General features: G+C 42.9%; 1 protein-coding gene across 1 annotated transcript in view; it reads right to left on the reverse strand.

Moving 5' to 3' along the window:
* Window positions 1-13995, reverse strand: part of CALCR (calcitonin receptor) — a 157779-nt gene that overhangs the window by 15132 nt on the left and 128652 nt on the right. The window contains exon 11 of the mRNA XM_053409814.1: window positions 8775-8993. Coding sequence (XP_053265789.1) covers window positions 8775-8993 — 219 coding nt within the window. The remainder of the gene's footprint in view (window positions 1-8774; window positions 8994-13995) is intronic.

Here is a 13995-nt window from a genome sequence, read left to right on the forward strand (position 1 = left end):
ATCATCTTTACCTATTATGGGAATCATTTGAAAAAGGAACAGAAGTTTTGGTAAGATATTCATTTTAATAGCCGAAATTCTACCCCAGAGTGTCAATTTCAATCTTGTCCAAGTTTCCATTTCTCTTTTTGTTTCTTCCCAAAATTTTTTATAATTATCTTCAAACAAATTTATATTTTTCATTGTTATTTGTATTCCTAAATATTTCACTTTTTTACAATTTATAATCCAAATTTTTCTACCAGTTCCTTTTTCTCTTGATCTCCCATGTTTTTTACCATTAGTTTCATTTTTTCTTTATTCAAAGCAAAACCTGATACCCTTCCAAAGTTTCCCACTTTTTCTAGAGCCTTTGCTATGCTTTCCTTTGGATTTTCCACCATTAAGACTAAATCATCTGCAAATGCCCTTATTTTGTATATTTTCTCTCCTAGGGATATTCCATTTATTTCTTGATCCAATCTGATTTCTTGATTTAATATTTCCAAAACCAAAATGAATAATAAAGGCGAAAGTGGGCACCCTTGTCTGGTGCCCTTCTGTATTTTAAAATAATCAGTTGTGTCATTATTTATTATTATATTTGCTTCTTGTTGTTCATAAATTGCTTTTAACCCTCTTGTAATTTGGTCTCCCATGTCCATCTGGTCTAATAATATTTTTAGAAATTTCCATGATACTTTGTCAAACGCCTTTTCCGCGTCCACAAAAACAAAGGCTACCTTCTTACTTGGTTTCATGTCTAAATACTCGATCATATCAATCACTGTTCTTATATTGTCACTCATTTTCCTGCCCAGCAAGAACCCTGCCTGCTCTTTATTTATACAATCCTGCAAAACTGTCTTTAATCTTGTTGCCAATATTTGTGCATAGATCTTGTAATCATTATTTAATAATGATATTGGTCTATAATTGGTTATAAACTCTTTATTTCGTCCTTGTTTTGGGATTACTACTATGTGCGCCTGTTTCCAGGTGTTGGGAATCTTCCCGTCTTCTAGTATTCTATTTAAGAGTGTCTTCATAGGTGAGGGCATCACTTTTACATACAAGGACAGAAGAAAAACTTTTAGATCAGTAGACGAGCTGGGAAAATTCTGGAGGAAGTACAAAAAAGAATTAACTGGAGATCCAACATTGGAGCGAGAGGAAACAACGCAGACACCACAAGAAGCATAGAGAGACAAGCACGTATTAAGGGGGGGGAGAGATTGGAAGAAACAGATTATCAAAATCCTAAAATTTCTGAGTTTTCTTTTTCTTTTCTTTTCTTTTTTTTATTTACTCAATGAAACCATTGTAGATAATAAATAAAGATTAATGAATCTAAAAAGTATATCTTGGAATGTTAACGGTTTAAATGATAAGAGGAAGAGAAATAAAATAGAACATGTATTGAGGAAAGAACAATGGGATATTATATGCTTGCAGGAGACCCATGTGACTAGAAATCACAGAAGGGTTTTAGAAAACAAGAGATTGGGTCAAGAATTTATATCCTCAGATGTAAAAAAGAAAAGGGGAATTGTAGTACAAGGCAGTTCAATCCATGTGGCCTTGGAAGTAAATTTTATTGTGTTCGATTGAGTATTTACAGGTGTTCATCAGACTGCAGCCAGATATACCGTATTTTTTGCTCTATAAGACTCACTTTTTATCTCCTAAAAAGTAAGGGGAAATGTGTGTGCGTCTTATGGAGCGAATGCAGGCTGTGCAGCTATCCCAGAAGCCAGAACAGCAAGAGGGATTGCTGCTTTCACTGCGCAGCGATCCCTCTTGCTGTTCTGGCTTCTGAGATTCAGAATATTTTTTTTCTTGTTTTCCTCCTCCAAAAACTAGGTGCGTCTTTTACGGTACTTTTCCAACACCAAAACACAGGTCTTTCTCATTTGTGCCCCTATCCTCTCTAACGAAAGACACTTTGGGTCACACAATTTCCTCTTTTCCTGCTCTTATCCCTCTAAATTCTCTTCTCATTTGCAGTTATATAGCCATATTGTCTTTCACAAGAGGATAACGGGGATCATGGCTTAAAGACAACGAGTTTGCTCAGATGGCCTTGAAATTAGATTTTAGTTAACAGTTCTGTAGAGGAGTTTGTCTGAGGTGAGAAAAGGAGCCTGATGTGGAGGGCAAAATGTGTCCAAAAGTGATGTTATTTCTACAAGACAGAAGGGAACAGCAGTAAATGGGTACTAAAAACGCATGCACAGTAAAGAACCTGGCCATTGTACATGGTACAAGAAGGTGAAGAGAGGCCTCTGTTTATGACTTGTTTAAAAAGGTGAAATGGCATGGAATTCAGATCTGTAAATGCTTGACAGTTTGACCCCGACACGGCTGTCCTCCTTGCTTAATTGGTAATTATATTGCAGATATTTGGTGGCTATATTATATTAAGATATTAAGGAAGATGGTGCAAAAATGCCAGACACCCACAGTGAGAAATACAGGGTGAGTCCTTTAAAAGAGGCCCTGTGGATACAGAGTACACATGTTTCACGGGGCCTCTTTTAAAGACTCACCCTGTAGCTAAACAGTTCACATGATCTGACTGCTGAACACATTTTAACGACATTTACCCCACAACACCCCTTCATGGATCACTGCCTTGTCGTGGCGAAGGGGCTTGAATAACTCAGAGAAGCTATGAACTATGCCGAGCAGGGCACCCAAGATGAACAGGTCATAGTGGAGAGTTTTGACCAAACGTGATCCACCTGGAGGAGGAACCGGCAAGCCACTCCAGTATCCCTGCCAAGAAAACTCCATGGACAAAGACAACAGGCATATAAAAGTTATGACGCTGGAAGATGAGCCCCTCAGGTCGGAAGGAGTCCAACATGCTACTGGGGAAGAGCGGAGGACAAGTACAAGTAGATCCAGAGCTGATGAAGCGGCTGGGCCAAAGCCGAAAGGACACTCAGTTGCGGATATGCATGGAAGCGAAAGGAAAGTCCAATGCTGTAAAGAAAAATATTGCATAGGAACCTGGAATGTAAGAACCATGAATCTGGGTAAGTTGGATATGGTCAAAAATGAGATGGCAAGAATAAATATTGACATCCTGGGAATCAGTGAACTGAAATGGACGGGAATGGGCGAATTCAGTTCGGATGACTATCATATCTACTACTGTGGGCAAGAAACCCGTAAAAGAAATGGAGTGGCCCTCATAGTCAACAAAAGAGTGGCGAAAGCTGTACTGGGATGCAATATCAAAAATGATAGAATGATCTCGATACGAATCCAAGGTAGACCTTTTAACATCACAGTAATCCAAGTTTATGCACCAACTACTGGTGCTGAAGAAACTGAAATTGACCAATTCTATGAAGACTTACAAGACCTTATAGAAGTGACACCAAAGAAGGATGTTCTTCTCATTATCGGGGATTGGAATGCTAAAGTGGGGAATAAAGAGATAAAAGGAACAACTGGCAAGTTTGGCCTTGGAGATCAAAATGAAGCAGGGCAAAGGCTAATAGAGTTCTGTCAAGAGAACAAGCTGGTCATCACAAACACGCTTTTCCAACAACATAAGAGATGACTCTACACATGGACATCACCAGATGGGCAACATCGAAATCAGATTGATTATATTCTCTGCAGCCAAAGATGGAGAAGCTCTATACAGTCAGCAAAAACAAGACCTGGAGCTGACTGTGGCTCAGATCATCAGCTTCTTATAGCAAAATTCAGGCTTAAACTGAAGAAAGTAGGAAAAACCACTGGGCCGATAAGATACAATCTAAACCAAATCCCTTATGAATACACAGTGGAAGTGAGGAACAGGTTTAAGGATTTAGATTTGCTGGACAGGGTGCCTGAAGAAGTATGGGTGGAGGCTCGCAACATTATACAGGAGGCAGCAACTAAAACCATCCCAATGAAAAAGAAATGCAAGAAAGCAAAGTGGCTGTCCAACGAGGCCTTACAAATAGCGGGGGAGAGAAGGCAAGCAAAATGCGAGGGAGATAGTGAAAGATACAGGAAATTGAATGCAGATTTCCAAAGAATAGCAAGGAGAGACAAGAAGGCCTTTTTAAACAAGCAATGCAAAGAAATAGAGGAAAACAACAGAATGGGAAGAACCAGAGATCTGTTCAAGAAAATCGGAAATATGAAAGGAACATTTCGTACAAAGATTACCATAATAAAGGACAAAAGTGGTAAGGACCTAACAGAAGCAGAAGACATCAAGAAGAGGTGGCAAGAATACACAGAGGAATTATACCAGAAAGATATGGATGTCTCATACACCCCAGGTAGTGTGGTTGCTGACCTTGAGCCAGACATCCTGGAGAGTGAAGTCAAATGGGCCTTAGAAAGCACTGCAGATAACAAGGCCAGTGGAAGTGATGGTATTCCAGCTGAACTATTTAAAATTTTAAAAGATGATGCTGTTAAGGTGCTACACTCAATATTCCAGCAAGTTTGGAAAACTCAGCAGTGGCCAGAGGATTGGAGAAGATCAGTCTACATCCCAATCCCAAAGAAGGGCAGTGGCAAAGAATGCTCCAACTACCGCACAATTGCACTCATTTCACACGCTAGCAAGGTTATGCTTAAAATTCTACAAGGAAGGCTCAAGCAGTATGTGGATCGAGAACTCCCAGAAGTGCAAGCTGGATTTAGAAGAGGCAGAGGAACCAGAGACCAAATTGCAAACATGCGCTGGATTATGGAGAAAGCTAGAGAGTTCCTGAAAGACATCTACTTCTGCTTCATTGACTATGCAAAAGCCTTTGACTGTGTCGACCACAGCAAATTATGGCAAGTTCTTAAAGAAATGGGAGTGCCTGATCACCTCATCTGTCTCCTGAGAAATCTCTATGTGGGACAAGAAGCTACAGTTAGAACTGGATATGGAACAACTGATTGGTTCAAAATTGGAAAAGGAGTACGACAAGGCTGTATAATGTCTCCCTGCTTATTTAACTTATATGCAGAATTCATCATGCGAAAGGCTGGGCTGGATGAATCCGAAGCCGGAATTAAGATTGCCGGAAGAAATATCAACAACCTCAGATATGCAGATGACACAACCTTGATGGCAGAAAGTGATGAGGAATTAAAGAACCTTTTATTGAGGGTGAAAGAGGAGAGCGCAAAATATGGTCTGAAGCTCAACATCAAAAAAACGAAGATCATGGCCACTGGTCCCATCACCTCCTGGCAAATAGAAGGGGAAGAAATGGAGGCAGTAAGAGATTTTACTTTCTTGGGCTCCATGATCACTGCAGATGGTGACAGCAGTCACGAAATTAAAAGACGCCTGCTTCTTGGGAGAAAAGCAATGACAAACCTAGACAGCATCTTAAAAAGTAGAGACATCACCTTGCCAACAAAGGTCCGTATAGTTAAAGCTATGGTTTTCCCAGTAGTGATGTATGGAAGTGAGAGCTGGACCATAAAGAAGGCTGATCGCCGAAGAATTGATGCTTTTGAATTATGGTGCTGGAGGAGACTCTTGAGAGTCCCATGGACTGCAAGAAGATCAAACGTATCCATTCTTAAGAAAATCAGCCCTGAGTGCTCACTGGAAGGACAGATCGTGAAGCTGAGGCTCCAATACTTTGGCCACCTCATGAGAAGAGAAGACTCCCTGGAAAAGACCCTGATGTTGGGGAAGATGGAGGGCACAAGGAGAAGGGGACGACAGAGGATGAGATGGTTGGATGGTGTTCTTGAAGCTACCAGCATGAGTTTGATCAAACTGCGGGAGGCAGTGGAGGACAGAAGTGCCTGGCGTGCTCTGGTCCATGGGGTCACGAAGAGTCGGACACGACTAAACAACTAAACAACAACAACAACAACCCCACAACAAAGCAGTGCTTTTCAACAGTAAGTTGTTGTCAGGCTCCCACATTATGTTACAGCTATGTTGCAGTAAATCTGCAGTCGGGACTCACACATATCTAGGGAATGACGTGTCACCATTTTCATTAGCGAAAAACCACATTCAGATGCTAATATAAGCACCTAGGGGCAGCGGCGGAGGAAGCCTCTCAGGCACCTGGGGCGAACTGCCCATAGGGGCGGGGCAAGTGGCGCCCATAGGGATGAGCCATCCCCATGGGCACCGCGCCCCCGTCTCGTCCACTCTGCACCCACTGCCTCCCCCCCCAGCTGTAGGGCAGCTGAGGCCCTGGGACTCACAGTGTGCTTAGGGAGGAACGAGGGACGAGGCGCGGGGCCTCAGCCGCTCTACAGCTGAGGGGAGGCAGTGGGCGGACAGCACAGAGCCTGTGGGCACCTGAGGTGCATGGCTCAGGTGCACTGCAGGCCCTGTGGTGAGTACTGCCGGCCATTTTGTCACCTCCGACAAGGTGACACCCGGGGTGAGCCACCCCCCCGCACCCTTCCTACGCCCCTGCCTTGGGCAGAATTGGGATTGTGAGCACCCAACTTCCATGCATGCACTAACATCCACATTATAATGGAATTATGGCAGCACACGCAATTACTTTTCCGCCAAGGTTTGTACTTGCTCACTCAGTGATAAAACTATGCTTTGTCATTACATTTGGCTTGGGCTAAAGTATATGAAATGGACTGAACGTTCTAAACCACCATATAAAGACTGTGCCTTATTACTTAGTTTAAGTTGCCCAGCTTGTATTGCATTTCACTTATTTAAGTCAATAGCAATAATTACTAATAAATCCTAATTAACAAGGATTTAATTCATTAATATATAAATTTGTTTGAGAATGGGCCATGGCTCAGTAGTAGAGTACATGCTTTGCATGTGGAAAGTTCCAGGATCAATCCCTGGCATCTCAGGTAGCAAGCAGAAGTGGCTTGCCAGGCAGGCAGATCTTTCTCATCTCCTGCTCTCAGAGGCAGCTTGCCAGGTGAGACCGGGCTGCTTATGTTGGCTTCGCAGCAGGTAGATTATCCAAAGGGGGAGGAATGAGCTGGTGTAGAGTTTGCTGCAGTACAAACACCTGCACAGCCAATCTGGCACTCCTGCTGGTGCGTTTGCACCATGCTGACTTCCCTGTTGCCCCTCCCAATAACCAATAGTGACCCACCTGCTGTGAAGCTAGCATAAGCAGCTTGGCCTCACCTGATGAGCTGCTTCTGACAGTAGCTGAGGAGAAAGATGTCTAATTAAGCAATAGTAGGCTAGACGGACAAGTAGTCTGGCCTGTTACAAAGGCGGCTTCCTGTGCCTTAATTAATATATACCATTTATCTGTAATGTAATCTAAATGAAGAAACAGGGTTGGGCGAATGTGTTAATTTTGATTTCTCTCAAGTGTCTTGTTTTTCCAAACTTGAGTTCAGTCTTCCACATTTCTATATCTGTATCTAATTAAATACCTGTCTCTGAATAATGCAACTTCACTTACTTTGTTTTTGCTTATTCTTGTTAAGTACCACCTGTGTAACTGCAGATAGATGGAGCAATCTATTTCCAACCCACGCCAATTTCACGTGCTTGTTCATTTCTTTGTTCTTTTCAGTTTCTACAGTAATCATTTTTTTTAAAAAAATCCTGCACAAATAAATTCTATTTTATCACAAAATGCCAATGAAGTGCATATTTTATCTCAATATTTGTGTTTCTAAATGTGTTTTATCTTAAAATATGTGTTTTTCAAAAACCACATTATAGGGACCATTTTTTGAGGAAGAATTTTGTATCACAAAATACAGAGAAGGGCAGAGTCCTAAGGAGAATTATGTTCCCATCTCCACACACATCAGGGAGGTAGAGATCCGGTCAGTTTGAATCAAGATTAACAAAAACAGAACTCCTCAAGCCTCCTAATGCGGAGCCATAGGATTTGAACTGGGTATAGAGAGGTGGATCTCAGACCACTTTGTTTTTACCACTTATTTTTAAGCTGTCCACTTTCTTCATATGGCAATTTTGCCCCGTTTGTTGCAACAAAACTAGCTCATGCTACTAAAGCATTTATGAGCTTACTGAACAGTGAGGCAGGATCCTCATCAAATGCTCTGACTGAAACTGCTATGTGATAAGGACAATCTCATAAAGAGGGTAGATGATGTAAAGAGCTAGAGATGAATTGACTCTCATAGTTCAGAGCCACTTCTAGTATGGGAAACCTGGTAGGGGATACTTCATGGTGTTATTTTCCAGATGAGGATGTTATTCTGCAGAGAAAACGCTATTACATTTCTAAATGGCAACAGGCAGTCTCTTTTTCAGCCCCTTGTAGCTTCTTTGTTAACTCGGGAGACTATCAGGATAGCAAGTTACAAGCAATTTCCCTTAATTCAGTGGGGGTTTTTTGTTTTTTTTTTGTACAGTGGTACCTCGGGTTAAGTACTTAATTCGTTCTGGAGGTCTGTTCTTAACCTGAAACTGTTCTTAACCTGAAGCACCACTTTAGCTAATGGGGCCTCCTGCTGCCGCCGCGCCGCCGGAGCCCGATTTCTGTTCTTATCCTGAAGCAAAGTTCTTAACCTGAAGCACTATTTCTGGGTTAGCGGAGTGTGTAACCTGAAGCGTATGTAACCCGAGGTACCACTGTATGTTGTTTTCACTAAGATAGGTATTTTTGCGTGCACTTTGACTTAATACTTGGTGTGCATTGCTTGGTTGGTGAACTGCACCACAAAATTCAGAGAAGTACACATTGAAGAGGGATACTTGTGATTCAGTTCACATGTCGGTTCAAGCAAATGCAAATTGGATAGATATCTGAACAAATTTCTCCCCCATCTTTACATACCTAACTAAAAAAAATAACAACCACAACATAAAAACCATAGTGTTACCAGACCCATACCTGGTAATGCATTAATATATGCATGATGTAATCATATACTTCGCCCGCAAGCTTGTTTTCTGGCCTCCATGGAATAATGACAAACTGAATTCCTAATAAGGGCACAAGGATTAAAGTGGCTCTGACAGCTTTCATGTACATGTTGGACTCGGCGCGATGAGTGTCTCTTAGCTTGGTTACTAGAACTCGCACAATATTAAGCAAAAAGAAAAAATTGACCTGTAAGAACAAATGCTTTATTAGTCAACCATAATCTTAGATTTATTTTATTTACAAAAAAACAGAACTTGTAAAACATTAAAATATCGCGCACACACATATTTTGTTTCCACAGACATTTTGAAATGAGATCAATTGAAATTGCATTACATGAAAACGGTGCATAACTCATATCACTGATATGTAAAATTAAATGGATTCAAACATGAAGCTGACCCTCTGGAACTTTTAAAAAGTAAATAGTAAGACTAGAGCTGGGAGAAAGGGAAAATAACATGGACCAATGGTCCAGTTTCCTAGGTCATATATTTTAGGACTTGGCAAGTTTTATTCTCAGGACCGGACTGAGTTTATGGCCTGTAAGATATTATCGGCATCCCTGAACTGGATGCTCCCTGATCCCTGTCGACTGATCACTGGGGAATAGCCAACAGGAGCAGTAGAGCATCTGGTTCAGGATGAATCCTCCTTGGTTGGATGAAGGTGAAAAATGTTGCCGACTGTCCAAATGCAGGTAACGTAGAACTAACAACTGAGTGTATTTAGCAGGGGATAGTCCCCAGTCAATGAGGCCAAAGGCTGTAAGGAGGCAAGGCACATGCTGGTGCCTTCCAGAAGTCGTTAGACTACAAATCCCATAACACCTGTGCACTAGCTATGGTGGCTGGGTTGACTGGAATTGTAGTTCTAGGTATCTGGGGAGCACAAGGCTGAGGAAGGCTGCAATAGAGACATCTGGAGAAGAAAGCCATGTAGAGGCAGGTCCTTTGCCACCCTTGTCTGTTCCTCTATTACACCCTCTCCAATATTCAGAAGGAATAAATTGTTCTCGTTTTTCCTGTATTTTTTTAAAAAATAACACTGTTTAAAAATGTTCCTTTCTCTGCTCCACACCATGTTATCTGAAGTGTCTTTCTGAAGCTTAGCTCTCTGCTAAAAGTGCCGCACTTAATCACAGATACATTAGAAACTAAAACACATATATAGAAACCAGAGAACAAATGTACACCTTCTCCCCCTTCAGCACTGAAACAATGCTTAGGCATGTGTGTGCGGTGTGGGGGCGATTATAATTTTATAGTCTTTAAGTTGCTGAGGAATGCTCGTAATTGGTGCTTATTCAAAAATTCCTGCCACCTTAGGGCCAAACTACTTGTGACACTAGAAATGTCATTTGCGGTTGAGTAATTTCATTTTCTAACATTAATTAGCGGTGTGTGTGTGTGTGTGGTGCAATTGGTGGGAATCAGGACAACAGTTGATGGGAAGGAAGGCGCAAGCTTTCTGGTGTAATTGTTCCAACTAAAATTACCCTCTGCTATTTGGCATGGGATGGTTGCTCCCCCAGCACCAAAAATTCCTTTTCAAAGAGCTACACATTTAGTCCCTAAGCGCCTTTCAGGGGAAGGGCTACAGCTCAGTGACTGAGCATATGTTTTGCATGCAGAAGGCCCAGGTTCAATCCTCAGCATCTGCAGGTAGGGCTGGGAGAGACTCCCTGGAAAGGAACTCCCTGGAAATCCTGGAAAAAATCCACTATTGGTTAGTGTAGATCAGGCATCTTCAGTTTTTTCCAGGACTCACTCATAAGCCAAATATGCACTTGAGGACTCATTTCTTAATTTTTTACCATACTGGTGGTAGTGCTCCTGCACCTTGGATCAGGCTGTGATCCACTGGATCCCAACCCATCAGCTGAAGACCAGTGGTGTGGAGAGAACTGAGCAAGAAGGACAAAAAGGTCTCTGCCCCTGTATAAAGGCAGAATTATTGGTTTGTTTTTGTTTTAAAAACAGGTGCTTAAACTGTCTACTTTATTTTGATGACAAAGCACGTGAGCAGTAATAAGGTAATGGTAAAGGACCCCTGGACGGTGAAGTCAAAGGCGGCTATGGGGTTGTGGCGCTCATCTGGCTTTCAGGCCAAGGGAGCCGGCGTTTGTGCACAGACAGCTTTCCAGGTCATGTGGCCAGCATGACTAAACAGCTTCTGGCACAAGAGAATACTATGATGGAAGCCAGAGTGCACGGAAACGCCGTTTACCTTCCCGCCAGAGCGGAACCTATTTATCTACTCATGCTGGTAGGCTTTCAAACTGCTAGGTTGGCAGAAGCTGGGACAGAGCAACAGGAGCTCACTCCATCACGGGGTTTTGAACCGCCGACCTTCCAATCAGCAAGCCCAAGAGGCTCAGTGGTTTAGACCACAGATTCACCCTGATCCAGAATGGACTCCTTTTCTGGACAGTGGCTCTGTACTAGTTTCCTGCTTAAAATCCCCTTGCCCCATTTGTTCCCAAGTATGCAGTTTTACAGCAAATGGTTCATTCAGGGGGCAAACAGCAGATACCCATTGGAATCACAACCTGAATCAGGGCCCCGTACTGGTTTTGTGAGCTCAGTTCCTCAGATTGCTTAAGCCGAAATCATAGGATTCTGGAAGCAACACAGACACTGCACCAATTAAGAAAAGAAAAGACACGTCTGCTTTGAGCCCAAGTACCATTATCTCTCCTTCAGTGGCTTCTGAGCTCATAGCCAATGTATTTTTGGAAAGGCAGCGCTGTAATGAGCAAGCCAGATAGTAAAGGAGAGGATTTGAAGCCAGCAATCATCACACCTGTTTTTTTCCCTTTCTTTCGTTTCTTTTCTGAAAGTGATTAGAGTTCCTTTTAAAAAAGATGATGGGCTTTACTTTGCAGAGTAACCAAAGCATAAAGCTTGGGCGTAGTGGTGGTGGAGTTCAGAAATAGGAAAAGGTTTGCACATCATCAGCCAACCTTGGCCTTTAGGATCCCAGAGGGGAGGAGGGGGGGAATCAGCCTGCTGCAATAAATCTTGAGCTGGTTGTGGTTCTTGAGAGGCCAGAGGGCATGCAAAGTATTCCCATCCAGATGATAAAATTTAGTATGGCATTAAGCACAGCGGCCCTCTTTCACAGACCGTTACATGGAAAACGATCCTGTGTCGTTTCCATTCTGGGTAAATGAATTGAGTCATTGAAGCCTGACTACCATAAGCAACCTACTATTTCTCCAAATATATTATTGTTTTATTTTTTAAAAAAAGGCATCAAAACTCTGTCGGAAAACTGAAAGCTAAATTAACTTTGTGAAGACAGACTGAGGCTACTTCCATCGCCATTTCCGCCTTACTCATCGCCAGAGTATTTCTGCTTATAACGCACATGTCTGCAGGCAAAAGCTAAATACCAGGTCATCCCGTTTTGAATCTTCTGGGGTGTCAACATGCCGATCTCACACAGGTTATGTATATAAAGCTGTGGGGAAGGTGCTTTGCATGTAGAAGGTCCCAGGTTCAATCGTCGGCAGGAGAGATTTCCTCCCTGAAACTCAGGAGAGCTCCTGCCAGTTGGTGTAGACTGTGCTGAGCTAGATGGTCTGACTTGGCCAATCTTGCCAGTTCCAATCCTATTAGAAACAGTTGCTATCAAAATCTAGGCAGGAAATAATACACAGGCATGGAACAGCTTCAGGATTCGTGGTAGCCAGTTCAAGAGCTTTGCTTGGCGGTAGCAGCTACAATCCATATTAAGGCCAGCCATTCCTACCTTTTGCTCGGGTGGTGAGGTTTCGTGGAAGGTCCTATGGGAATAGTGCCCCCCCTCCAATTTTGTATACCACCATTTTATTTCTATGTTGGACACCATTCTTTCTATTTTTCAGTTCCAAGCTGTTGAATTAGGTTAGCTTTTTTTGTATTGTTTTAGATAATACTGTATAGATTTTCTTTCTCTATTTATTGACTTTGGGCAGTATTCAACTTACTAATGCTTTGCATTAGTGCACTTCTTAGTGCTAGCGTAAGGGGATTTCCTCCTTCTCCTCACTCCTGTGTGGCCCACACCAGCCCCAAATCATATTCGGAACAGGTTTAGTGGGTGTGTTGGGGGAAGAGATGGGGGAGAAGATTGTGTTGCTCAAGGAGAAATCTTTTCAATGATGGAACCTCAGTCTTAGCGGCACACTGAGTACAACTCAGTCTGGTTATTTTTAGGGAGTATGTTTTCTGAATAGGTGGCACTGTGGGTTAAACCACAGAGCCTAGGGCTTGCTGATCAGAAGGTCGGCGGTTCAAATCCCCGCAACGGGGTGAGCTCCCATTGCTCGGTCCCTGCTCCTGCCAACCTAGCAGTTCGAAAGCACATCAAAGTGCAAGTAGATAAATAGGTACTGCTCCAGCGGGAAGGTAAACGGCATTTTCGTACGCTGCTCATGATCCGGAAGCTGTACGCCAGCTCCCTCGGCCAATAAAGCGAGATGAGCGCCGCAACCCCAGAGTTGGCCACGACTGGACCTAATGGTCCCTTTACCTTTATGTTTTCTGAACTCTTATATTTATTATTGTTCATTTGGTATGCTGTTGTGAGACATTTTGGGCACATTTTTTTAAAAAAAAATTAAATTTATTTTCTATCACTTTTGGAGACTTGGGTTAGATGGTGTTGAGGGGGCTCAGAACTGACAGGGTTAAGAGTTCTGAGTGATGACGCCTCACATTCTGAGGGCGGGCAGAGAACACGGAAGGGGCGTGGATTTCTCCGTGTGTTTTTCAGTCTGCGTGTTTGCTTCAAGGAGAAAGGAGCAACATGAGTTGCGTCTCACCGGGAAGATTTACGATGTGTTGATTTGTACAGCAATAAAGACTTTAAGATAAGGAGAGCTGCGTGTCAGCCTGAGTTATTGCCACCACACGACAGAACGTTCAAGCTTCTTCTTCTGCTGTGTTTACTCTGCTGGAGTCAAAGGTTCCAGGGGGGAAGAGCAGAGCTGCGCGGAGGAAGTGTGCCGGACCCCCTGGACCAACTTGACCCCCCCGAATAGGTTATGGGAGACCAGCAATAAAGATAAGCAACGTTCGTGCGTGTGAGAGACTGCTTCCAAAGGCCAGCAGATGAGACGCTGGGAAAGAGAAACTGCAGGCAAAGAGGCCAGCAGCCAAAGGCCAGCTAAGGAGTAGCTGGAGCCAGCCGGGAGGAGCTC

The sequence above is a fragment of the Podarcis raffonei genome, chromosome 12 (genome assembly GCF_027172205.1).
Source record: "Podarcis raffonei isolate rPodRaf1 chromosome 12, rPodRaf1.pri, whole genome shotgun sequence".
Classification (NCBI taxonomy): Eukaryota; Metazoa; Chordata; class Lepidosauria; order Squamata; family Lacertidae; genus Podarcis; species Podarcis raffonei.